The sequence below is a fragment of the Oncorhynchus kisutch genome, linkage group LG27, assembly GCF_002021735.2.
Source record: "Oncorhynchus kisutch isolate 150728-3 linkage group LG27, Okis_V2, whole genome shotgun sequence".
Lineage (NCBI taxonomy): Eukaryota > Metazoa > Chordata > Actinopteri > Salmoniformes > Salmonidae > Oncorhynchus > Oncorhynchus kisutch.
In genome coordinates this window covers 11,754,518-11,782,236 of record NC_034200.2, presented here as the reverse complement: position 1 = coordinate 11,782,236, position 27,719 = coordinate 11,754,518, and the positions used below count along the sequence as shown (strand labels likewise).

Below are 27,719 nucleotides of genomic sequence, written 5' to 3'. Positions count from 1 at the left end.
TGTAATCAAGTTATGATTAATTATGTGTATGTGTAATTCTGTGATTAGTTAGGTATTTAGTAAATAAATAAACCCAGTTTTGCATTGCTGATTCAACTTGTTAGCCAGGGTTCGTGAAGATAACCAAGAATTTACAACTTTCAGATGAGACTGAATTAAAGTGACGATTAAATATTGACTGCTACTGATGTAAAAGATGACTAGGTCTTTAAGAGTTTATTCGGAAGATAACAGCTCTATAAACATTATTTCGTGGTGCCCAGACTTTCTAGTTAATTACATTTACCTGATTAGCTTAATCAGGTAATATTAATTACAGAGAAAGGATTTTATAGAATAGCATGTCATATCACTTAATCCGGCATAGCCAAAGACACGGCAATGGCATTCCATTCGCTCTGTTCCAGCCATTATTATGAGCCGTCCTCCATTGTTTAAAAAGCATATCCAATCTCTGGTATGCATTCTCCTATTACCAGAAATACACATTGAAAACTCCCAAGATGGTTCCTCAAAATGATACAATGGCAATGATTTCTACATATGAATGATTCAACCTGTTCCTCTGGGGAAAAGGAAGAAATTATATTTAAATGTTGGGCCATTTGGTCTTAAAGACAACTTTTATTTGCACCACTTTGTCCCTTTCATGTTGTACTTGCAACATTAGCAGAACATGACTTTGATCCAAAGCTGTCAAAGCATTGTTTGGGGTCTCCATGTTTGAAAACCAGGACTTGACACGATCTAGAATGACACTTGTGAAATTACAGAATTGTGTACGCCACATATTAGTAAATTAGTAGTAGAGCTTTTATTTTATTTAACAAGTTACACAAAGCAGTGATGCTCATTTTGTATTATTCATTTTATGGGGCTTACAGGTCAGAAAGAGACAGACAGGTTTGTCTAGTAGGGTTCTAATAAAACAACAATTCTCAAACGTTGGAGCAGAGATGATATAACACTCACAAGTACAGCATCACAGGAAAGGTAAAGCAGGCAGTCACAGTCAGAAACATAAAAAGGCTAAACATCAAAATAACATTTGCTCACCAATAAATCCTATGTCACCCTACCAACCCTTTTCTCTCATTAATCATGTTTTCTTCTATCTATTCCAAGAAAGAAACAGTGTGTATATAGAATAAAGTGTGGATGTGTTTCGCTGAATGGATCAATGTCGTTCTTCCCCATTCCTGGTCCTTTTCACGTCCTCTAACGAAACTGCAGAGGGCTGACACGCAGACCAATCACATCCTTTCCGATCTCAGTCACCTTGAAAACAAGAAGGTTACCGGTCAGCGATACCACTGACGGGAGAGGACATCTAAAATATATGTTTTAACACTCAGTTACAAAGCAATTAATACAACTTCATATCAAAGCAGGACACTTCTAAATAGAGGGGCATTCTGTACATGACAACACAGTAGGGCAGTTCTCTTGACTGACCTGTGTGACCCTGCAGACCTGGCCCTTGTAGGGGGGGCAATAGCAGGCCCCAGAGAGGGGGCACTTCTCCACTGGGCGTCCACGGTAGAGGGGCGTGTACGAGGCAGCGCACAGGTCAAATGGATTGTGGGGGTCATAGTTCAGCTGGTGGGCATCAGTCAGCGTCTTCTCGCATGCTGCCAAGATCTTGCGTGTCTTTAATACAGAGATGGAGAAGGTAAGAGACAGTGAATATATATAAATAATTTAATGTGTATAAAGGGACATAGCACACACACACACACACACACACACACACACACACACTTTGTTACCTGCTGTGCCACCTCTGGTTTGGGTCCTAGTTCAAGCAGACGACGGGCAAAACTGGCAGCGGTCTTGAAGTTCTTCAGTTTAAAGAATAGATTTAGCGCTGTACGTAAGACAAGGACCATGTGGACTGGCTGGAGACTGCAGTGGGTGAAGTAAGCTGCCATCTGGGAAAAACAACACATACAATCTTTAAAAAAGGATCAATGGATAGTTAGTAGTGAGCTCCTCAATGAATAGGGAGATTGCGGACTAATGGTTCAGTTGGGAAGTAGATAAGAAACACAATGACAATACCTCACACAGCCTCTTCTGCTGGTCCAATGTGTCTTTAGGCAACTTTTTCCTTTCCGTTTCCATGGTGAGGCCAACAATGTATTCTCTGCAGATTGTGATCAGCTGCTGAGCCTAAGAGAGACAGTGACCTCAATCAGGTTATCCCCACTACCATCTGGCCCACACTTGATTAACCTTAGTCTAAACAAATCTACGTACCTCTGCGATCTCCTGCTTGTTGTCGACCACCAGCAGTGGCACAGACAGCAGGATGGTGCGGAAGCGGTCAACGGCCTCCTCGAAGCGGCCGGCAGTGGTGAGCTGGTAGCACTGCTGCAGGCGGGCAATGAGATCTGAGAGACGAAGACCCACAGCGGGCAGCCCCTGCTTGGCCCCACAGTCTTTCCAGTTCCTCTGCGGGTTACCACGCAGGCAGGGCAGAGACGGCAGGCCCAGGTAGCATGTCCTCCCGCGGGATAGAGTCTGCATGAACAGCTGCTTATAGGGCCCAAACTGCACCACCCCAACCTGGTCATGGAGCAACTGAAAAGAGAAAGAGAGACTAGTATAAAGTATAAACCTGTATAAAAGTCCAGTGTGTGTGTGTGAGAGAGAGAGCTTACCCTCATGGCGGTCTCAAAGGAACCAGCCAGGACGTGGTCCACAGGGAGCTGAGAGTTGTTGCACCACAGCTGGGTGGGGCTCACGCCCTTGGTAGGAGGGACAAAGAAACCATCTTCAGCCCCTACTCCGGCACCAGCTGGCAACTCCTAGTGGGAGAGAGAAGAGGCAACATTCTCAGACTGACTAGTCATCAGTCATGCTATGAGTCCTGCTAAACCAAAGAGTGGAGATTTCATGTTAAGGAAGAGAATCATCTCACCAGCTCTGGAGGCAGGTCCAGATCCTCCTCTACCTCCCAGCCTCCTCCCTCCTCCTTCGTGGCACCTCCTTCTTCCCCTAATCCATCCTGGGCATCCATGAAACCATCTGATGGAAAGAAAGAGATGTCAAATAGAAATACAATATGGATGGCGTTAATAGATGGGAGGGGTTGAATGGAGCTTAATAGTGAAGACATCAAAACTATGAAATAACACATATGGAATCATGTAGTAACCAAAAAAGTGTCAAGGCAAGGGTGGCTTCTTTGAAGAATCTAAAATATAACTAAAATATTTTGATTTGTTTAACACTTTATTATTCTACAATGTAGAAAATAGTCAAAATAAAGAAAAACCCTTGAATGAGTAGGTGTGTCCAAACTTTTGACTGGTACTGTATATTTGCAAAAAAAATATGTGGGGGATTGGAAGTGATGCAGAAAATTACATTGATGGAAACTACAATCTATCTGAAATTATAAAGCTGATCTATCCCCTAAAAAAAATATACTAATAAATAGAGAGGAGATAAATGAGAGAAACATAGAAAGAGATGGGGTAAGAGTAGCAATCTAAAGTCTTGTCACCTCATTTAAGGATTTTTTGAGAGGGACTCACCCTCATCCAGCTGAAGCTCTGCGTCCTCTCCCCAGCCCTCTCCTCCTGGGGCATCAACATCCATGTCTGCAGCCATCTGACCAGCCTTCCCTGCAACACCCACAATAAAAAACAAATATAACAACTCCGCACAACAAATATGCTGACACGACACAATACACTACCCCAGGCTAGTCCCAAATGGCTAACACAAAATGTGCTGTCCGTGCAGGCGACCCACCCTTGGCTGCAATGGCTCCCTCGAAGAAGCCCTTGGACACAGTGAGCAGGGGCCAGTTGGTATCCAGGGGGTTGATGGGAGGTGGCGGCTGCAGCAACTGGGCATTGGGGTCCACCTCAGGGACAGTGTCCTTTTCTGGGTCAAAGGTCTCTTTCAGGGCTTCCGCTTCTTCGTCCATCCCGTGGGTGGCAGCAGTCAGATATGCCAGTGACTCTACAAATGGAAGACAGCCACAGAGTTAACAAGCAGTTTAGACCAAAAGCACCACAAACAAGAGTCCCATGTCAGAAACATTGAGGAAGTTGGAAAGAGAGAGTAAGAGGTGTGTGTTCATTTAAGAAGACTCACTCTGGCCACAGTTCTTCAGGATGCGGACTCTCTCGCTGACGTCCCCCAGATACAGAGCACCCTGGTAGTGTCCACTCATGTCCTTTCTGATCTCAGCTGCAACACAGTGATCAAACACTTGTCAGTCAAATAACTCTGGCAAACACAAGCACTATTGGTCTGAAACAAAACACACTCCTCTATCTGTCTAACCTATCTTCATCATCTTGCGTAGCTTGGCCAGGTTGCCGGTGATGAGGTAGAGGAAGGTGAGCTTGTCGAAGTTCTTGGTCCTCTGGTAGCACATCTCCACGACCTGGTGGTGACCCTGCAGCAGCGCCGCCTCACCCAGCCGCTCCCAGCAGCCCCTCTCATCCAGAGCCTTGGCGGCCTCCAACGCCACCTACAGGATCGGAGGGCAAATCACACCACACAGTGTTTCACACAGACGTTCTCTCAGAGATGTTGAATGAAACCTGGGGTCTCAAACTCACCTCAATGTTTCCACACTCCAAAGCCAGACTGAAGCGGGTCTTTTCATCCTTGACGAAGTGCAGGGCCACCTCCGGATAGCCCTTCTTCTGCAGGTAGGCGATGATGGACTGGCCAACCAGCTTGGCGTTACGCACCATGTGCAGCACCTGTAGGAGGTCAGGGGTCAAACAAAGTCAGTCAAAAAGTAACTCCAGAAAGGGAAAGAGAGAAGGAGTATCAAATGAACTCCTCCTCACCTCCTCATATTTGCGGTTGACCAGGGCCAGTTTGAAGCGGTACTCCGTGGGGTCAATGTTCAGCACGCGGGGCCTGCACTCACGGTCAAGACAATAGACACTGTTGCCTCTGACCCGGGTCACGTAGATGGGCAGATCCAGAGTCCGGATGATACCATGATCACTACAGAAAGAGGAGGAGTGTGATTAGAAAAGTTGGATACTGCTCTCCTCTCTCAAACTTGTCACTAGAGCGGTGTCTTGTGCAGTAGTGGTGTGTCTTTACCCTGAGGTGAGGGCGTATTTGATGTGGTTGGAGGTGGTGTAGATGAAGACTCCACTCTCATCCCAGGCTCCACTCTTCACACGGATGTTCTCATGGATGCTGCACAGACTCTCCAGCTTCCTGTTGCAGATCATAATGGCTGCCGGGGCAAGCAGACAATCAGGTTTACTAACAGGTAAAGGAAGGCTAAAATCTGGGGGTACTAGAAAGCGAGTGAACAGCTAGATAGGGTGTACATTTAGGATAGGTTGTTGACAACAGGTAGAGAGAGCGAGAGAATCTGTGAAAGGTTGGAAAAACAACTAGTAGGGAGAAAATCTTGGTAGCAAAACCCGAGATGAAAAGACTGATAAGATGTGTGTTTAGGGTGTGTTCAGTACATACCGTGTTTAGCCAGCAGGGCAACATGGCTGGTGTCGGCACTCCAGACCACATACTTGACCTTGGCGATCTTCACGGTGGCCAGCGAGCGTTTCTGCTGCACGTCAAAGAGGGTGACTCCGTCTGCGTCGCGCAGCAGCAGGGAGCCCGTCCCGGCATAGAAGATCTCCTCGCAGCTAGGTACCTGTACCTTCTTCACAATCTCATTCTTCAGGTTCTTGATCAGCAGCTGGAGGGAGAGCAGGGTTCACCATCATTACTAGTCATCCTCTGACCTCTTGACTGTACTGTAACCATATTTAGAATAACTACAGCCATTGGTCCAGACAATACATGCTATTTAATCATGTGCTCACACACACTTACCGAGTGCATGCGGTCCAGAACAGCGAACCGGTTCCTGGCGACCCAGACTGCGGTCAGACCAGAGGACCTTTTCCCCTCAGGAGCTGCAGGAGGGGGAGAAAGAATTAACATGGGTTTAGTGGGGTTATTAAATCATCTAAAAAGCAAGATATGAAATTGGAAATGCATTCACATTTCACAGATCGTCGTCTCGTTAAAAGAGAGAATAAGAGTGTAGTTTTTACCATCTGGATTCTGAGAGTCGCTCTCTTTGGGGATGGAGTACAAGTCATAGGTGCTGTTCTCCAGGTTAGTTGCCCTCTGCAATAGAAGAGACACGTCAATACATTTTCAACAACTAAAAAAAGTGTCTAAATGATGAGTATGTACAGTACCTTCAGAAAGTATTCACATCCCTTGACTTTTTCCACATTTTGTTGTGTTACAAAGTGGGATTAAATGGATTTAATTGTCATTTTTTTGGTCAACAATTTACACAAAATAATGGCAAAATGGAAGAAACATTTTTTACAAATGTTATAATTTATGAAAAACAAATATTGTGATTAAGTATTCAAACCCTTGAGTCAATACATCACCTTTGGCAGCGATTACAGCTGTGAGTCTTTCTGGGTAGGTCTCTAAGAGCTTTCCATACCTGGATTGTGCAACATTTGCCATTTATTCTTTACAAAATTCTTCAAGCTCTGTCAAATTGGTTGTTGATCATCGCTAGACAACCATTTTCAGGTCTTCCCATAGATTTAAGTCAAAACTGTAACTCGGCAACTCAAGAACATTCAGTGTTCTTGGTAAGCATCTCCAGTGTAGATTTGGCCTTGTGTTTTAGGTTATTGTCCTGCTGAAAGGTGAATTAATCTCTCAGTGTCTGGTGGAACGCAGCTTTTCATTTGTAATTTTTGTATAAAATAATAATAATTTCATTGACATTATGGGGCATTGTGTGTAGGCCAGTGACTAAACTACATTTAATCCACTCTAAATTCAGGCTGTAACACAAATTGTGTAAAAAGGTCAAGGGGTGTGAATACTTGAAGGCACTGTATGTGTAAGTACAGTCAGCTCCAAAATTATTGGCAACCTTGATAAAGATGAGCAAAAACGACTATCAAATAAATAATACAATAGCGTGTGCGTGGCCAAAGGGCTCACCTGACCATAGCACCGGTTTCAAGCCAAGTGGCGTTTACATTTGTTGAATGTAGGGTTGGGTGAGGTCAACCTTTGTCCTATCATGATTATGTAAACATAAAACATTGTGCTATATGATAGTAAAGCCTAGGGCTGTGGCAGTCATGACATTTTGTCAGCCAATGATTGTCAAGCAAATAACTGCCAGTCTCACGGAAATTGACCATTAACTAACAAAGACATGAGGCATCTCCTGGCTTCCACGTAATAGCCGACAAGCCATTGATGCAGACCGTTAGAACATCTAGTATAGTTGATTTGAATAAAAAACACAGAACATCTTTTTTTATAACCGACATACTGCTCTCCATTTTCACAACAACTTTGCCAATATGACTTGACCATGACGAGCGCCCCACCTGTTTTGAGCCCCACCTGTTTAGTTAAAATAATACAAAATAAATAATTTTTGGGGGTACCAGTTTGCATGTTATTTTGGCATTAATACAGGTCACATCAGTAAGGCAGCTCCAAAATGCAGGTGTTTCAGCCTAGCTCTGTGCTTTCTGTGGTGGGGCAGCCAGCAGAAAATACGGAGCGTAGGGGTTGGTAATGTTCTCTAGTTGCGCCGTGATTGGCTCAGTGTTCTGTCACCCATAGGGACACTACGTCACTGCAAAATCTAAGAGTAGAGCTCAAAAACTCAAGGCTGCCATAGTTACATTAGAAGTGCCCATCCAAGAAGGCTCAAGGTCATTGGCCACAGACAAAATGACATGAAATCATATCTACAGTAGCTTCGATTGATGTTGATGTTGATAGGATGTTGATATGATCAGTCCATACTTTCAAAATCTTAACTAGCAGTCATTATCATGAATCAAGTCGACAATCTACTGGTAAATCATTTTCAATCCTTGTCATAGCAAGAGAAATAATGAAGATAAAACGCATCGGTGCACATCGGCCATAGGACATAAACGTTACACAACAAGTTAGAAATCGCAAAATCAACAATGAGTGGTTTGGAAGGAATCAGTGGCTAACAAAGCATTGTAAAGCAATCACTAGCCTGCTGTTCAGTGGAGAGGGTGTGTGGTGCCAAGTCTGGGTTTAAATGTCTCTTTTCTCAAGCTTAAAAGGATAAACATTCAACATTGGCCATGCTGTCAATCCAGCATGACTTCTGCCGTACTCAAAATAACTGGAAACTCGTAACTGAGAAATCTGACAACAGTGCGTTCAAGACCACTGGGAACTCAGACTGGGAAAATAAGTTTTGAACGGTCCTCCAACTCGGAATTGCAAGTCGGAGCTTTCTAGAGCTCTGACCCGAAGATCACTGAAGTCATCATGATTCAACATTGTTTTTTTCAGAGTTCCCAGTTGTCTTGAAAGCACCATAAATCCAGAGAATGCCAGACTTTGATGACAAAATTTGCCCACACAAGGACCGCCACGCCACCTTCCTGTTAAAGTGAATACAGCACAACAAGGGGAGTGCAAAAATGTCTTGTATGCTGCTGCATAAATTATGTAATATGCCAGAGAGATATGTATACGGTAGCTAAGAAAGTAATACTAAATGTATCTTGTGTAGTAAGCTGTTAACTGTTGGTGGTGCGCATGTAGCCTATAGCCTGTTTTAGAGAAATGTCATCATTGAATATTGTAAGAGATTTCATTGTCTGCTTATATGCCCCCTTTATTTATCATGTGGTTCTGACTTGGGTGTACAGGGAGAATAATGTAAGAAGGGCCCATGTTCTGAATTCTGTCGCTGTACATTTCAAAAGTGCTGAACAAATAGTTGCTGACTACGTCCGTCCTAGCTCGCTCAAATTGCGGATTGCCTCTTATCTGATCGTCGTCCCCTTATGCCAAAGTTTCTACATCTCAATTGTCAGTAGAACCCACATTTGTTTAAGCAAGCCAGCCATGCCAGCATTTTTTATTTTTAAAGACTGCCAGACAAGGCTACGCTGACCGCCAGGTATAGCAGTGTAAAGGTGTTGGGACTCTGCTGTTGAGACAGCTTTAAGTAGGCCCCAACAGTTTGTGGGCACCGTTTGTTACCGTTATAGTGCAATTAATGTATTGTTTACTGTTGTGTTGTAGCATGCATATAGATTTTTTTTATCCCACCAAGATTTACATGCAAAAAAATGGCACTGTTTGATTCCCAGAGTAGCCCTCTACATGTTCATCACCAGACTCTTCATCAAACATCTCTCTGACCACCTTCCCGTGATCAAGCCATGAACTGTCCCTCTCCATCCTTGGAGGAGGCATACAGTCAAAGACTTGGCCTCTCTATTGGTTCACCTAACTATAGTTAGGCTACTCATGATGTATTGCTTGTTTGTTTACTTTTGAAGCACCTTGATAGTTCAGAAAATTGCTATAGACAATTAATAAATTATTTCTTCTAAGGCTACATATATTAATATGGGCCATTTCCTGAGTAGCTTATTGAAGATACAGTAGACATAATAAGGATAAAATTAATAATAAGTACATTAAAAACATTGTTTAGCTAATAGTCGGTTAATCAGGAGCTTGTGAGTGTCAGTTGGAGTATGTGTGTTTATGTGATGTTGGGCTGAAGCTACTGACCCGGAAGCTTGGAAATCTATAGACGGGTTGGTTGTTTAGTAGCAAAACGGACTTGTGGGCAACTATGGGGCAAAACCGACGGGGTTGGCTTAGATTGTTGATAACATGTAGACTATATTTAGTCGCCAATGTTTATTGAAAACAAAGTTGCACAACGAGCACTTCTCTCAAATGCATCATTACAGTTGTTGGTTAGTTAGCTAGCAAATTTTAGCCATATTATCATAGATGTGACAGTCAAAACACTCCAAAACAACCCATGGTATCAAGAACAAGATCAAACGAGCCATTTACGATTCGCCACATGGCAGTTTTCAATAGTTGCTAGCTATCTGGCCTCCAGAACCATAACACATGGCCTTATGCCCCTTTGAAGCGCGCCCATCGTTTTCGTAACGTTGTCAGCTAACCAGTCTATTACAGTAAGGTACTTAATTGTTACCCAGAAATGATTTGAGATAAAAACGGATGCATTGGGCCCTAAAATAGTATTTCTGAAGCAAGGTGTGAGCTAGTTAGTGATCGACCTTGCGGCTAAGAGTCTAGCTAGTTAGCTCCGCTAGCTGGAGAAAAGTGTGTGCTTCCCATGTCTCTCGACTGTTGAGCGGTGAAGCTAGGGTGGTCAGTCTGGTCAACACAGCATGTGTGAACGTGGGTTGAGCTAAATGCAAGAGGCGCGCTAGCAATTCTACCCTTGCAGGTGGAAAAGCTAGTTTGGTGTAGCTAGCCTTGTAGTGAGTTACCCGGGATAGCTAAGTCTTAAGGCAAGAGCTATCCCTTTGTAGTGTCGTTAGCTAGCTATTACATTGTTGCAGTTAGTAGTGCTGGTATGGTAAGCTTGCCTTACAGCAAGTAAGCCAGGTTAGCTTTAAGCCTAGTGGTGAAAGCTAGTCCTTTGTTAGCTAGCCAGGTTAGCCAAAGCAAGGGCTAACGAAGTCTAGATAGCTAGCTGTGTGATGCTAGCTACAATGGAGACTGACAAGTAGAAAATTAATTCTACTCGAAGCAAAACTTTCCTGTCGGTCAGTACTCAACACTATCGTCAGGAGCTGAGGTCCTATGTTCGGCAGCATTAACTTCTCATGGCTGCAGGGGCAGTATTGAGTAGCTTGGATGAAAGGTGCCCAGGAGTGTCCAAAGTGAACTGCCTCCTACTCCTCCCAGATGCTAATATATGCATATTATTATTAGTATTGGATAGAAAACAACCTGAAGTTTCTAAAACTGTTTGAATGATGTCTGTGAGTATAACATAATGCATATGGCAGGCAAAAACCTGAGAAGAAATCCAAACAGGAAGTTTGAAATCTGAGGTTGGTCGATTTTCAACCCAGCCCCTATTGAATACCAGTGGGATATGGATAAAGTTGTACTTCCACTACTTCCTTCCTACTTCCAGTAGGGCTTCCACTAGATGTCAGCCGTCTTTAGAAACTTGAATGAGGCTTCTACTGTGTGGTGGAGCTGGATGGGAGCTGTTTGAGTCAGTGGTCTGGCAGAGAGCCAGGTCCTGGTCATGCGCATTTCACATGATAGCGACCTGCGTTCCATGGCTTCTCTACAGACATAGGAATTCTCCGGTTGGAACTTTATTGAAGATTTATGATAACATCCTAAAGATTGATTTTATACTTAGTTTGACAAGTTTCTTCAACCTGTAATATAACTTTTTGAAGTTTTTGTCCGATGTTCGGCTGGACCTGCACGACCGTTTGGATTTGTGTACTAAACGCACTAACAAAAGTAGCTACTTGGACATAAATAATGGACATTATCGAACAAATCAAGCATTTACTGTGGAACTAGGATTCCTGGGAGTACATTCTGATGAAGTTCTTCAAAGGTAAGGGAATATTTATAATATGATTTCTGATGACGCCAACATGGCGGATCATTTTATTTATTTTCTGAGCGCCGTTTCAGATTGCATGGTTTGCTTTTTCCGTAAAGTTTTAAAAATATCTGATAACGGTTACATTAAGGAGAGGTATATCTATATTTCCATGTCTAACAATTGACTTTAACGACATTTATAATGAGTATTTCTGTAAAGTGACATGGCTTTCTGCAATATTACCGGATGTTTTTGGAACTAGTGAACGTAACAAAACATACATGTATTGTGTAACATGAAGTCCTATGAGTGTCATCTGATGAAGATCATCAAAAGGTTAGTGATTCATTTTATCTCTATTTGTGCTTTTTGTGAATCCTCTCTTCGGTTGGAAAAATGGCGGAATATTTCTGTGAGTTGGTGGTGACCTAACAATCGTTTGTGGTGCTTTCGATGTAAAGCCTATTTGAAATCGGACACTGTGGTGGGATTAACAACAAGATTACCTTTAAAACGGTATAAGATACATGTATGTTTGAGGAATTTTAATTATGAGATTTCTGTTTTGAATTTGGCACCCTGCACTTTCACTAGCTGTTGTCATATCGATCCCGTTAACGGGATTGCAGGCCTAAGAATTAACATCTTGGTTCGTATGAAACCAGTTCAGTAAGCAGACAGGAATCTAGTTGTGCTGAGGAGAGGTTCTTGTGAATGCAGTCACTTCCGCAAGGAAGAGGCGAGAATGACCAGCTGGCGGGAAGTGGCTCCCTTGGAAAGGGGCTCACCTGAATAGCTACTCGACCTGTCTGTCTCAACAGACGCAGTGTGATTGGATACTTTGAGCTCATCAAAACGAGTATTAGAAATAGAATCCCAAGAACACATCAAAATAAACAAAGAAATTGTTAAATTGACCACACAATCTAAATTCTGTAGTGGACATCTCAGTCTCCAGACTTTAACCCCATTGAAAACGTGTGGTTTAAACTGAAGAGACCAGTCCATATGCCAGTGTTGTGATCGAGACCACCTAAAGCGAGACCGATTCAAGACCAAGACCGGAGCAAATCGAGTCCGAGTCAAGAACGGAGTTCAAAATGTCCAGTATTTCTGAGTTTATATTTAAGAAATGGATTCTTTAGACATTCAGAAGTGAAAAAATGCATGCAGAGAGAAAATAGAGCCACTAAAAATGATTACTAACCCAAACACAGTGGGGAACAATTGGCCTTCTAAGCCTTCAGAGAAGAGTTTAGGATTTATAAAATAATAATTAGAATATAATAATAATGCTAATTATATTATTTTAAATTATGTTCTGATATAATCGCTTCAGTTAGTGTTGGAAAGGTTAACACTGAAGAGAGAAAAAGATCCAATCAGGATTTTTCTTTGCCGTCTCTGGGGAGATAAATCTAGCTAGCTAAGTCAGCCATTGGCTAGGCCATCAGGAGCTAGATAAAGGCATCTGCCATTCAACTGTATTAGGGCAACATTTTAGAGTGACAGTGAACTCAACTAATAACATTTTGACTTAAATGAGTGGGACAGTTATTTTTGTTGTTGTATTTTACCCCCTTTTCCCTCCCCAATTTCGATCTTGTCTCATCGCTGCAACTCCCCAACGGGCTTGGGAGGTGAAGGTCGAGTCATGCTTCCCCCGAAACAAGACCCGTCAAACAGCGGTTCTTAACACCAGCCCGCTTAATATGGAAGCCAACCTCACCAATGTGTCGGAGGAAACACTGTTCAACTGACGACAGAGGTCTGCCTGCAGGCACTCAGCCCGCCACAAGGAGTCGCTAGAGCGCGATGAGCCAAGTAAAGCCCCCCCCCTGCCAAACCCTCCCCTAACCCGGACGACGCTGGGCCAATTATGCTCCGCCTATGGGAATCCCAATCATGGCCGGTTGTGATACAGCCAGGGATCGAACCCGGGTCTATAGTTTTATTTATTGTATTTAACCAGGTAGGCTAGTTGAGAACAAGTTCTCAATTTGCAACTGCGACCTGGCCAAGATAAAGCAAAGCAGTTCCTACACATTCAACAGAGTTACACATGGAATAAAAATACAGTAGAAATCTATAAACAGCATGTGCAAATGAGGTACACTAGTGACACCTCTAGCGCTGCGATGCAGTACCTTAGACCGCTGCGCCACTCAGAAGGCCCTGAGTGGGACCATTTTTTATAAAAACATATTTAAAATTGAAGGCCAACAGGTCACTACACAATAGCGAGTAGTTGTCCCATGGTGTAGCTAGTTAGCTTTTGTTTTCTGCTAGTTTGTAGCGGCTGCAGTAGGTGATCAAAGAGGATGTTGTTGCTAATTTGGTAGCTTCTCCCTTTTCAAGAATAACTTTAAACAAGAAGTTCAGTTTCAAATGATCATCATCTGGTGAGTGGAACTGGGTTTATTGCAGCGCACTTTGATGTTAGTCATCTCTTTGAAAATAGCTTGTGTGTGAAACATTGTTGCATTTAAAGTGGAGCTGAGAGCATTTTAGCCACATCTGTTCATATACACCCCCAGGAAGAATTAAACTTAGATATGGTCATTTTCAAGTTATGAATTCTTACAATGTTTGGGAATTACGTATACTAATGCAGAGTAGGAAAGCGGCTGTGCGTTTTGACAATTAATAGACATATAGTGGTGTATTACATTAATCATGCATTGAACTGCATCCATCTATCCTGCCAACAATGCCTTAGCGTACGTCATGGAACACGGAGTCAAATATAACCTATTTTTAAAACATCTTATAAAGTTGGTTTTGTAGCAGAAACAGAGAATTTGATATTTATATATTCAAATATTGACTGATATTATGATTGCAGATATGAAACAGAGAACGTAGTTCAAATGCTGTCAGTTCCACTGTAAACTTAAGGTCACCGGTTACTTTGCGTGAAATGTTTTTTTCAATGGGACAAGTCTTGTTGTTGTACATTTTGATTGGGAAATCCTTAATGGTTGTGTTTTTGTATTCTTATGACTGGGACCTACTGGCTTATTATGTCCGAGTTTATGGACTGCTTATCCTTTAATATCACGTGTGTGACTGCTGTCTTTCACTCTATGCAGTGGCGTCTGTAGAAGTGGGTATACTCTAATTTTTCCAAAACCGCAAAGATATTGTCTGTGAGTGCCACAGAACTGATGTTACAGGCGAAACCCAGATAAAAATCCAACCAGGAAGTGCCGCATATTTTGAAACCGCCTCATGCCAATGACTCCTTATCTGGCTGTGAATGAGCTACGAATGAGTTTACGTTTTCCCCAAGGTGTCTACAGCATTGTGACGTCTTTTTAGGCATTTCCCTTGAAGAATGGCTGTAAGGGACCATATATGGCATGTGGTCACATGGTGTCTCCCGCAGAAAACCTTGCGTAAAATACTGAGGTAGCCATTTTTCCAATCGCTTCTTATGAGAAACCAACTGCCTGGACGGATATATTATCGAATATATTTGTTAAAAACACCTTGAGGATGGATCCTAAACAATGTTTGCCGTGTTGGTCGATATTATGTAGCTAATTTTGAAAAAAGTTTGGCGTTATAGTTGTAGCATTTTTCGGTCGATTTCTCAGCCAAGCATGGTGAAGAAACGGGAGCTTTTTCGCCTACAAAAATAATATTTGTGGAAAAAAGGAACATTTGCTATCTAACTGGGAGTCTCCTGAGTGAAAGCATCCGAAGTTCTTCAAAGGTAAATTATTTAATTTGGTTGCTTTTCTTATTTTTGTGAAAATGTTGCCTGCTGCCAGCAGAGCCCAACATAGCATTATGCCATGATAAACTTACACAAATGCTTGTCTAGCGTTGGCTGTAACGCATATTTTGAAAATCTGAGATGACAGTGTTGTTAACAAAAGGCTAAGCTTGTGTTTGAATATATTTATTTCATTTCATGTGTGATTTTCAATGAATAGGAAAAGTTTATAGGGGTATTTATGTCCGTTGCGTTATGCTAATTCGTTTGAGGCTATGATTACGCTCCCGGAGGCGGGTTTGCTCGTCGCAAAAGGTTAAACCACCATATCAAGGCCCATCCATGTCTACGCCCCTGATGCAAACAGGCATAATGACAATTGCGCATCACAAATAGCCTACTAACCAACACTTCAGACTCAGCTTTTCCAATACCTGGTTTGCATACCAATTGCTGGCTTAGTTAGCGTGTACTGGTAAGTTGAAACGTCTTTCCAACTCTACCGGCTACCGATGTCATTCTTCTGTGAGCTGCTCCATGCCAAAACCAGCTGAGAGCTGCACACTCTTGCTGCCTGCAGATGTTATTCCGCTGAAACTAGGTTTTGTGCGGCGCGCATGTGAATATATTTCACGTGCTTGGCGATTGTGTAGGCTACTTTGTGCATGATTTCTCTATTGTACTACATAATTGATAAGTCGTGGTCTCGAGACCGGTCTCAGGCACTACATACAACATTGCCGTAAGTACAGACGAAGGATATCAAGGATCTGGAAAGGTTCTGTATGAAGAAATGGTCTAAGATCCCTCCCAATGTTGTCTCCAATCCCATAAAACATTTTCGAAAAAGGCTCAGTGCCGTTATCCTCGCAAAGGTGAGGTAATGAAAACTGGGTTACAATTAATAAAAATAATAAAGACAATCTCTCAATGGTCTTAGTATAAAATAGATATAATTTCCCAATTTTATAAGTACACAATATAGCTCAGTATTTGTATTATTTATTGTATAGTCTTTTCTGCTCAGCTTGGCACCTGCTCAGGGTGCCAATAATTTTGGACATGACTGTATAACCTATTATGTGCACGCAAGTTTTTTAAGAGCGAGACTCACAGTGCAGAGCAGGACAGCATTCTCTGCGGGGTTGTAAGACATGCTGAACACTGGGAACTTTGACCCACTAGTAGAAAAACAGAACAGTGGTTAGAAATCACATCATGAGAAAACCAGCTGACCTCTCACATTCTTTTAGAAAATTGCAAGCAGTCAGTCTCATCCTTCAGAATTCAGTTAAAGGACAATACAGACTTGCAGTGTTATATGAGCATGCACACACACACACCTGCGCAGCTGCATGACGGCAGTGTCCTTGCTGCTGCTGAAGTCGAGCTGTCGCAGGAAGCGGTCCTTGACGTAGTAGAGCATGTTTCCATACACAGCGTAGGCCGGACGCTCACGCTCCAGCTTAAAAACCAGCATACCACTGTCATGACCTGGAGGACAAACAGCCTGGTTACGCACGCCACCTCTAATTAACAAATGTCTTCAACAACACACTGTCACTGACAAACAGTGAAATTAAGTGCAACAATATTCAGTATGTGTGCCAATCTGCATAGGAGGTGAGTCAAGAATACCACCATCTGCCTTACAATATAATCTACTTTGAGCACAATAAAAAGCTCCATATCAATTTGATTCGTTGTTATCATTATACTTTAGTCACTTACCGGCAGCAAATAGGTTGAGGTTGGGGTGAGCGCCCAGCACCCAGAAGCGGTCGTGGTCCCTGCGGAAGGTCTGGACGCCAGTCCTCTTGGACATGTCCCACACACGGATGCTCTTGTCCTCGGAGTTGGAAAGGATGAGCTCCTGGCGGGGGTGGAAGACAGCACAGGACACGTTGTTGTAGTGGCCCCTGCAGGTGTCCAGCTCCCATGCCTTGGACTCTGGAGAGGTGGGAGAAAGTAAGACAATCAAGTTATAAATAATTGTATGTGTGGGGTACAGAGATGATAAGGTAAGCATTCAAAAATCATGTTAAATACTATTATTGCACACAGAGTGGGGTAATGTGTGTAGGCCAGCGACACAAAAACTACATTTAATACATTTTAAATTCAGGCTGTAACAACAAAATGTGAAAAAAGTCAAGGGGTGTGAATACTTTCTGAAAGCACTGTACATAGTAAGACAATACGTCATCCAGTTAAACACACTCACCGTTCATCCTCCAGATCTTGACCTGCCGGTCGTCAGCCCCTGAGACGATGAGAGGCATGCTGGGATGGAAGGCGGCCCAGTTGACCCCACGGTCGTGACCCTGTAGGGAGAGGAAAACTCACATGGCTCATAGCTGGCCCTCAGACAGCTCAGAGCTAATCTTGGGCAGTACAAACTCCAGGGCCTACCAATTAAATATGTATTAATTTCAGTGATCTGCTCAGCTCACACCGCTCTGCTTCTCCAAAGACGGGCATATAGAATACTACATAGAAAATTCGGAGGCACACCACAACTACTTTCAGTGTTTCCCCCAGAACATTTAGCAGCAGCGGGATGCCCTAGCTACATTGTTGTCGCCACTACAATAAAATAAAAAATATAGAAATATATATGGCATAAACCTGGGATGGCATATATATATATATATATATACACACATATAGAGAGAGAGATCTAGATGGATAGACACACTGAACAAAAATAAAACGCTACATGCAACAATGTCAATGATTTTAATGATTTACAGCTCATATAAGGAAATCAGTCAATTGAAATAAATTAGGCCCTTAATTTATGGATTTCACAAGACTGGGCATGGGGTGGCATAGACCTAACCACTTGGGAGCCAGGCCCACCCAGTGGGGAGCCAACTCAGCCAATCAGAATCAGATTTTCCTCACAAAAGGGCTACATTACAGACAGAAATACTCCTCAGTCTGCGGTTGTGAGGCCGTTTGGACGTCATGCCAAATTCTCTAAAATGACATTGGAGGCAGCTTATGGTAGAGAAATTAAAATTAAATGATCTTGCAACAGCTCTGGTGGACATTTCTAAAGTAAGCATGACAATTGCACATTCTTTCAAAACTTGAGACATCTGTGGCATTGTCATATTATATGACAAAATTGCACATTTTAGAGTGGCCTTTTATTGTCCACAGCACAAGGTTCACCTGTGTAATGATCATGCTGATTAAACAGGCAAAGGAGAAAAGAACATTAACAAGGACCTAAAAAAATATGTGCCATTTAAATTTAAAAAAATACCCTTCATGTGCATATTTTCTGGGATGTTTTATTTCAGTTCATGAAATCTGGGACCAACACTTCACGTGGATTTATATTTTTATTCAGTGTGTGTGTGTAGCTTAGGCCTTGTGTTTAAGGTTATTGGCCTGATGAAAGGTGAATTCATCTCTCTGTGTCTGGTAGAAAGCAGACAACCAGGTTTTTCCTCTAGGATTTAGCTTGTGCTTAGCTCTATTCTGTTTCTTTTTTTATCCTGAAAAACTCCAGTCCTTAACAATTACAAGCATACCCATAACATGATGTAGCCAAGACAATTCTTGAAAATATGGAGAGAGGTATTCAGTAATGTATTGCTTGCCGCGGCATTGGCTACAAGCTAGCTAGACATGCAAACCAGATGACATGTTTTATATGATAGCTTGTTTCAACTCCGATTTGCTAGCTAACGTTAGGTAATGAAGGATCCAGTTATGGTGGTAATTCATGACCTGTCTGACTACTGCAGTGCTGCTTGTCCATGTGCTAGCTAACAGCAACAAGCTGAGACGAGCTAGCTAAACTTGGTGTCAGCATCCAGCAGTGATCAGCTGGTGGTTACATAGTAACGGCATCACCAGCCCGAATTCTAATCGAGCTGGCAGCAATTGTGAAAATGGGCTGCGCTGGCCCAGCTTGAATTTGATCATTACATTCGAGCCAACGGAAAGAGGGCTATTGAGTCCATGCAACGTATTACGTGACTTGTTTCACTCCTGAACAAAGGGGTGTAAATCTTAATGATTCAAGACCATTTAACCTTTAATATTTAATTAATTTGTAAAAAAAAAAAAAATCTACAAACATTATTCTACTTTGAAATTAGGTGTGTAGGCCAGTGACAAAAAATCTAAATGGAATCCATTTTAAATTTGTGTAAAAAGTAAAGGTGTGTGAATACTTTAATTTTAACCATGGTAAAACATTTTCAGTGTAAACCTAAAACGACTAAAACCAGACATAAATGATGTAGAAAAGATAATGGAGCTATATATATATATATTTTTAAATAAGATCATCTTTGAGACCTAACAATCAAAACAAAAACTACAGATAGATAGATCTTTTTTTAAGTCATGGCATGGAGCTCCCATTGGTTGTATTATGTTTGAGTCACTTAGATTGCATAAGAACAAAGCATAAAACATGGCAAATGTGTAGAATTGCAAGAAATTTGCTCTAAAACAGCAACATGTCTCTGTGGGCAAGAGGGCCTCTAAAAACCGCACTATTGACCACACCCACTACTACCACAGCCCCCACGCTAACTTTGCCACCACTGTTGAAAAATATCCTAGGGGAAACACTGACTTGACTTTCAACATACATCAATGACTCACCTCGAGCACGTGTTTGACGACGGCATCGGAAGCGCCGAACAAATCGACGCCAGAGATGCCTCGCACCTCAGTCTCCACGGCACTGGGAGAGAGGTTCTTCTTCCTCAGACCTGGAACCAACAAACATAGCACCACGCACAAGGGGAATCCATATACACGTTACACAGGGGAACCCACATACAGGGGAGGGAGAAAGAGACGGATTGGCACACGTTAATACACTCAGAGATGCCATCAGTGAGAGGAAAGGCAGTGCATGATTTGAGAGCTCTAACACAAAAACTTAGCTGTTGGAACATACACACACAGGCACTGAAAAGCAACAACACAACCTGTTTTCTCAGTGTGGTCCTAACTCGAGTCCAGGAACTACCATCTTTTTTTAACGGCACATCAAAACAGCCATTATGGAGTTAATTAATCACCAACACACAAAGAGCATCCCAGTTCCCCATCATTGGATCACAATTAATCGATCACAAAAAGATGATGTCCAGGACTCGAGTCAGAACACACACTTAAATATGGAGAGAACAGTTTGTGTCAGTTGTCGCTAGCCCAGGGAAATCATGTGGTGAACAAATAAGCCAACAGGATCAGGAAGAGGATTCATGAAGGAGAACTGCACTAGGAACCCATGTGCAGGTGTTGATGTTTCCAGGGAGAGCATGGGGACAGGTGACACAGGTGGGAATGGGAAGGGATGGACTTGGCTGATGGGCTGGTGGTTGGGGTTGTAAAGAGGTGCTCTGATTGGGCGTTGAATGTCAGGAGGGATGAGTAGTATTTTGGAGAGTCCATGCTTGGGTAAGACACTACTACAAACTAAACATCTTTCTGATGCTTTGAGGTTTGAGTCATGCCAAGAGTTCATGCTTACTGACCAACAAACCTATTAATTACAAGTTAATGTAATCTACAGCATTGATCAGGAAATGCAAAGATGATATTGAGAAAGTCTGAAAGAGGATGTTATGGCTACTTACAGTATTACTGACTGTGCCGTGGAGACATTGCGCACTGCACAGGTAGAGCATTATATCATGCATATATATGACTTATTAGTAAAGGGTAATAACAATTGGTAAGTTTGCGAGGTGATGCGTTATCGTCAATGGGAGCAGTTAATAGTGAGTAGTAGCACAGCACTGATGCCTAACATATTTCACTTAGGGTATTTGAGAGGTGAAATGGTAACGGCCAACTGAGCCTGGAGACAGTGGCTGGCTATCATGTAATCGGGGACATTCATGCGCACAGAATAGTGAGAATAAATAAGGGAAATCCACACCTCCCAGCTGCACAGGATTGTGAGCTACAGTACATATCTACCTCAATAACCTCGCACATTTACTCGGTACTGGTACCCTGTGTATATAGCCAAGTTATTGTTACTCATTGTGTATTTATTCCTTGTGTTATTATTTATTCTATATTTTTCCTTTATTGTTGGGAGGCACCCGTAACTAAGCATTTCACTGTTAGTCTACACTTTTTGTTCACAAAGCATGTGACAAATACAATTATATTTGGTTATGAGAAGTCACTGAAGCCATGCATGCCAACACTGATCTACCAAAGGAGGAACATAATTATGTGGTGTGTGTGTGAGTTGAGAATGAGGTAGGAAGCTTAGATACCTAAAATGGGTTAGTATGAGAAGAGTAAAAGAATAATGGAAGGACAGTCAAACACGATCAGACGACAAATAGATATTAAAACATGCAGAAGCACAGAAACACCTCTCCCATATTCTCTCTCTCTCTCACCATCTAACAAAGTGTTACCTTAGCTCATTTAACTACCTTGCTCTACAATTCTTCACTGAAAGGTATTTAGTTCCGTTCATAGCTATGCTCTCGTCATCCGCTTCCCCTATTCTAAAACTATATCCTTTTCAATCTCTCTATTCACCTGTCCATCTCATCTAAGGAGAGAGGTGTTTCTGCAAACAACCCATAGAGATTCATTCTCTACAAAGAGGAGAGGAAGGGGTTCAGGACATGTCCTGTCCCTGGCTTCCTTTCCAGACCACCCAGCCCCCTCCCCAAACCTCACCCCCACCCGCTACCCTGAGTCCCATCCCCACGGCCTCACCAGAGATATCCCACACGCGCACAGTCTGGTCCAGGCTAGCCGACACCACCAGGTCCTCAGATGGGTGGAACTGAGCACACATCACATAGTGATTATGCCCTGTCAGGACACTGCAGGAGAGAAACACAATTTACAATAGAAAAACAGACACATGCAAGCGTTTGAGTGAGGTGTCAACTCTTAGCTCAGGCACAGACTTACCACACGCATGTCCTGGACTGCCAGTTCCAGATGCGGATGGTCTGGTCATCTGAGGCACTCAGAATCCAGGGATAGTCCTGGAGAAAGGAAAGGAATGGGTTTCAGAACACATTAGGGCTATATGTCATTCTATACCAGAACATGAAACTAAGGGATAAACATGACATTCAAAAGGTTGGGCCTTAACGTAAGTGACAACAAAACGGATGTAGGCTAGCCATTTTGTATGTAAAAATGAGAAAGGACTCACATGATGGAAGAAGGTGGTGCGGATGTAGTCCAGATGTCCAAGAAGAGTGAAGAGGCAACGCCGCAGCTTGTAGTTCCACACCTGGTAAAGGGAGATAAACAGTTAATAGTTTCCCAGTATGTTTTAGGATGTATTCTCTGCTAAAACAAATATATGAGGGAGAAGGTGAGGGAGTATGAATTAGGGGTGTAAATGTTTAAACGTTCAAATGAAATTGGGATCCTTAACGTTAAGAAAAATCCCTAATGGAAAACAATGTTTTTTCCCTCTCACAAAATGTAAATCACAGTGCAGCTGGCTCGCTTGCTTTCTCTTCGCTAATGATGAGTGTGTGTTCCGTCTTCAGTCTGTTGTGTGTAGAATATCCTAGCATGTTCATTGATGATAGGCCCTACTTTACTGAAGTTATGAGATATAGGAGGCCAAGAAATTGCTAAATACAGTATTTTATTGTGAGATACAACTTTTGATTGCCGATAGATAGGCCTAGTTTATGTTTCTGACTCAGTCTGCCTGGTGGCCGATCTGCCTATATCGTGCGGGGGGGCACGCTCTCGGTCGCTTGCTAGGTCGCTAGGAAAGATGCTAAATGTTTGTGTTCTCGAAATTACGGAAGCTAATCAGTTTCTTCCGTTTCAAAAACACTGAATCTTAGGAGTCGAAGGGGTGTTCTCTTTCTACTAAACATCTTGGTAAGTCATAGTTTTTAAGTAACTTTAAAGCATTTTGTTACACTCGCATTAACATCTGCTAACCGTGTATATGCGACCAATAACATTGAATTTAATTTAGGAAAGAGTGGTCTGCCCGTAAGAAGTAGACAGGCTGTGTGCAGGCAGATTGAGATTATTTGTTTGACAGTTCTGGTCGCCTAGTGATGGACGTTAGTCCTGCTTCAGAAGCGGCATTCCTTTACAGACAAGTAAAATGCCCATTCAGTGGCGCTTTGATACTATCTACAGAGAAGGTTTTATGTCTGCATTTAAAAATAGAACAGCCTAGATGGTGTCAAAAAAAAATATTAAATTATATATATTTTTTAATGGACCCAAAAAATTACATCCTTCCGACTTTTCCTTAATGTTTGTATTTTATTTATTTACTTATTTAAGGACAATGTGATGTAGGACGTCGGTACCCAGCCAGGCCTAACAATGACAAGGAGGGTCAAGAGGTTAATTTAATTTAGAACAATAGCGTAACAATGAGTTTGCGTTATGCCTATTTAATCAGCATTGGCACTCATGTTTATGGCAAATAATTTGACCAAGTGCCTAGCAGGTCGATATCATCCTATTTTACATTTGACTTTTTTTAAATAAGCTTTACGAGACTGTTTTATTTACCATAATTCTATTATTACGAATTAAATTTACTGTAAGGGAAACAAAAACATCCTGTTGCAGTAGGCCTTTAGAATAATGCAGAACATATCTTTGACTGAGTTGATGAGCGAGCGGAAGGAAACGAAGCCAGTCTACCTGCATCACTTTATCAAATCCTCCTTCAGTCACATGCATGTGAAACTTTTTGATTTATATATAGTATTAAAAAGAACATATTCTGCACTTTCTGTGACACTAACTTCTGTCAAATAACTAAATTCAAGTTAGCTCTTTTTCCAAATATCACTTTCTCCAAGAATATCCTCGCAACTTTGCAGGTTGATATGCATCTGATGCGTATGCTAAAGGGGATGGCCGACAACGTTAGCAATGTTCTCTAGCGGGTACTAATAGGCTGAAAGGTCAGGCGGTTCTAGTGTTAAAAAGCCATTGTATGCTCTTACAGACAAACATAGCGCTTTCAAGGGTATATACACATGTAATAGGACCATTATTCCGCATTGTGAATTGACATGGAATTGTATGATTTTTTTTCCTTATAATTTTAACGGAAAAACTATATATATATTTTTTCAAATGGCAGTTTAAGAGTTAAGCAAAGATTGTACATTTTTCACATCCTTAATATAAATGTCTAACCTTGATTTTGTAGTCATCACCTCCAGACACAAAAAGAGGCTGCTGCTTGTGGAAATCAATTCCTCTGACAGGGCCTTTACAATAAAAACACAAACATCATAATCAATAACCAATCAAACTGGATCAAATTTAAAAGAAAATTGAAATTTGTTACAAAACTCATTTTACCATCATGTTCATCGAACTTGTCAATCAGTGTGCACATTCGATAGTCCCACAGCTGGATGACTCCATTGTGAAGACTAGCAAGGATCCAGGGCCGCTTAGGGTGGAAACTCAGCCCTATGGAAAAGAAATGGTTTTAGAAAGTTGACTTACTAGTCTTGTAAACCCGCCCCTTGGCAAAGCTTGACACATTGTAGGCGGTAACAAGTTTGCCTAGGGAGACTAGCTAGTTATACAACCTGTGTCTACTAGCTATGACACCAATGATTGGCAACATGGTCATCAAGTACACAATCAATGATTATTGGTGCTTTCAAGAAACAGGGAACTCGATGAACGATGTCAGTGATCTTCAGGTCGGAATTCTAGAAAGATACCCTAGTTTCAGATTTTAAATTCTGAGTTGGATGACCACTCAAAAAATATTAGCCCCAATCGGAGCTAGTTTTTCCCCCAAGTTCTCAGTTGTCTTGAACGCACTGAAGTCAGATTTCTGAGATCGGATGCCATGTTCAAAACATACACACACACATACATATAAGCTGGCGACTCACTAGCACGTGGGCTTGTGCTTGAGAGATTGTATATGAGACAGGTGTTCGTTTTCTATAATGCCTGAGTCACTAAAACTGTATGTGCATTATGGATTGTTCTAGTTACATTTGTAAAAGGGGATTTTTATATACAGAACTAAAAGCCAGATCAGTGATAGCCCTCAGTCCTGCCTCTCTCAGCCTATTGCAGACAGTCTGAGCACTGATGGAGGGATTGTGCATTCCTGGTGTAACTTGGGCAGTTGTTGTTGCCAGCCTGTACCTGTCCCACAGGTGTACCGATCCTGTACAGGTGTTGTTAAATGTGTTCTGCCACTGAGAGGACGATAAGCCGTCTTGTCTCCCTGTAGTACTGTCTTAGGCGTCTCACAGTACGGACATTGCAATTTATTGCCCTGGCCACATCTGCAGTCCTCATGCCTCCTTGCAGCATGCCTAAGGCACGTTCACGCAGATGAGCAGGGACCCTGGACATCTTTCTTTTGGTGTTTTTCAGAGTCAGTAGAAAGGTAGAAACACTCTTTAGTGTCCTAAGTTTTTATAACTGTGACCTTAATTGCCTACCATCTGTAAGCTGTTAGTGTCTTAATGACCGTTCCACAGGTGCATGTTCATTAATTGTTGGGAAACAGTTTTTAAACCCTTTACAATGAAGATCTTTTAAGATATTTGGATTTTTACGAATTATCTTTTGAAAGACAGGGTCCTGAAAAGACAGGGTCCCGTTTCTATTTTATATTTGAAATTCTTCAAAGTAACCACCCTTTGCTTTGATGACAGATTTGCACTCTTGGCATTCTCTCAACCAGTTTCATAATGCATTTCAATTAATAGGTGTTGTAGAATTTATTTCCTTCTTCATGCATTTAAGCCAATCAATCAGTTGTGTTGTGACAAGGTTGAGGTGGTATATAGAAGATAGCCCTATTTGGTAAAAGAACAAGTACATATTACGGCAAGAACAGCTCTAATAAGCAAAGAGAAATTACAGTCCATCATTACTTTAAGAAATGAAGGTAAGTCAATCCTGAAAATTTGAATAACTGAAAGTTTCTTCAAGTGCAGTCGCAAAAACCATCAAGCCCTATGATAAAACTGGCTCTCATGAGGACCGCCACAGGAATGGAAGACCCAGAGTATCCTCTGCTGCAGAGGATAAGTTAATTAGAGTTAACTGCACCTCAGATTGCAGGCCAAATAAATGCGTTACAGACATCTCAAAATTAACTGTTCAGGGGAGACTGCGTGAATCAGTCCTTCATTGTCAAATTGCTGCAAATAAACCACTACTAAAAAACTCCAATAAGAACAAGAGACTTGCTTGGGCCAAGAAACACGAGCAATGGACATTAGACTGGTGGAAATCTGTCCTTTGGTCTGATGGAACCAAAAATCTCAAATTTGGACACAACTGCCAAGTCTTTGTGAGCTGCAGAGTAGGTGAACGGTTGATCTCCGCATGTGTGGTTCCCACCGTGAAGCATGGAGGAGTTGGTGTGATGGTGCATTGCTGGTGACACTCAGCGATTTATTTAGAATTCTAGGCACGCTTAACCAGCATGGTTACCACACCATTCTGCAGCAATATGCCATCCCATCTGGTTTGCGCTTAGTGGGACTATCATTTGTTTTCAACAGGACAATAACAACACACCTCCAGGCTGTTTATGGGCTATTTGACCAAGAAAGAGAGTGATGGAGTGCTGCATCAGATCACCTGACCTCATCCCAGTTGAGATGGGAGTTGGACCGCAGAGTAAAGGAAAAGCATAAGTGAGAACTCCTTCAAGACTGTTGGAAAAGCATTCCAGGTGAAGCTGGTTGAGAGAATGCCAAGAGTGTGCAAAGCTGTCATCAGGGGAAAGGGTGGCTACTTTGAAGAATCTCATAAAATATATTTTGATTTGACACTTTATTTGGTTACTACATGATTACATATGTTGTTTCATTGTTGAATAATAGTGAAGACATCAACTATGTAGAAACTAGGAAACAAGAAAAACCCTTGAATGAGTAGGTGTCCAAACATTTGACTGGTACTGTTTTATCGTGAATCGCCCATAAGTTTGAACAAATCGAGATGTGTTTTGGTCATGTAGTGTCGTTAGCATTAGCGAAGATAGCATACGTTTCCTTGCAATCAGAGGGAAAAAGCTAGCAAGCGAAGTCATGAACAATCTAGAGATCGTGACAATGGCATTGCTAATATAATCAATAAATATGTCTTGTAAATGTACAACGACTAAAGATAGCAACATTTTACATTAACATGGGCAACGTCGTTAACTAGCTAACACAGGTTGCTAACTTAACGGCATTAACTTACCTTTCACACGGGCCGACTTCGTCTCGAATTTGGTCAACATCGTAAGAAAGCGGTGACAACCAACGTTAGCTAGCTATATTTTATTTCACGCTGAAAATGTATTTTTTAAAGTCTTTAAAACGGTTGTTTTTCGCAGACTGTTACCCAACCCTTCTTTAGCCCATTTACTTGCGCCGACTATTTCCTGACACGTCGACCTGTTGGTGCAATGTTTTTTTGCTTGGGAACAATAAAGTTCATACACATAGGTCTTTGCAGCTGATGCAAAAAGCTCCACGCCACCGCGCAGTGATGGAGTCACTATTACAGTCTACGGGTGGGGCTTGTATCCCAATAAGTTGTACTGTATTAATTCTGTGGCATCAACCTTTCCTC

General features: G+C 42.0%; 1 protein-coding gene across 1 annotated transcript; it reads right to left on the bottom strand.

The window, feature by feature from the left end:
* Positions 1-795: 795 nt before the first annotated feature.
* Positions 796-27,719, bottom strand: LOC109871593 (coatomer subunit alpha). The gene is made up of 28 exons (XM_020462499.2): positions 27,345-27,719; positions 24,468-24,581; positions 24,300-24,373; positions 22,315-22,395; positions 22,065-22,141; positions 21,864-21,973; positions 19,767-19,876; positions 17,359-17,458; positions 16,866-17,084; positions 16,478-16,628; positions 16,249-16,315; positions 6,057-6,132; positions 5,833-5,915; positions 5,470-5,695; positions 5,086-5,224; positions 4,821-4,983; positions 4,584-4,730; positions 4,303-4,492; positions 4,111-4,206; positions 3,763-3,975; positions 3,543-3,632; positions 2,924-3,030; positions 2,664-2,810; positions 2,260-2,583; positions 2,062-2,172; positions 1,770-1,931; positions 1,456-1,650; positions 796-1,278 (listed from the first exon to the last, which is right to left on the bottom strand). Exons 1-28 carry the CDS (start codon positions 27,382-27,384, stop codon positions 1,219-1,221), a joined length of 3,672 nt encoding a protein of 1,223 aa, XP_020318088.1. The 5' UTR covers positions 27,385-27,719; the 3' UTR covers positions 796-1,218.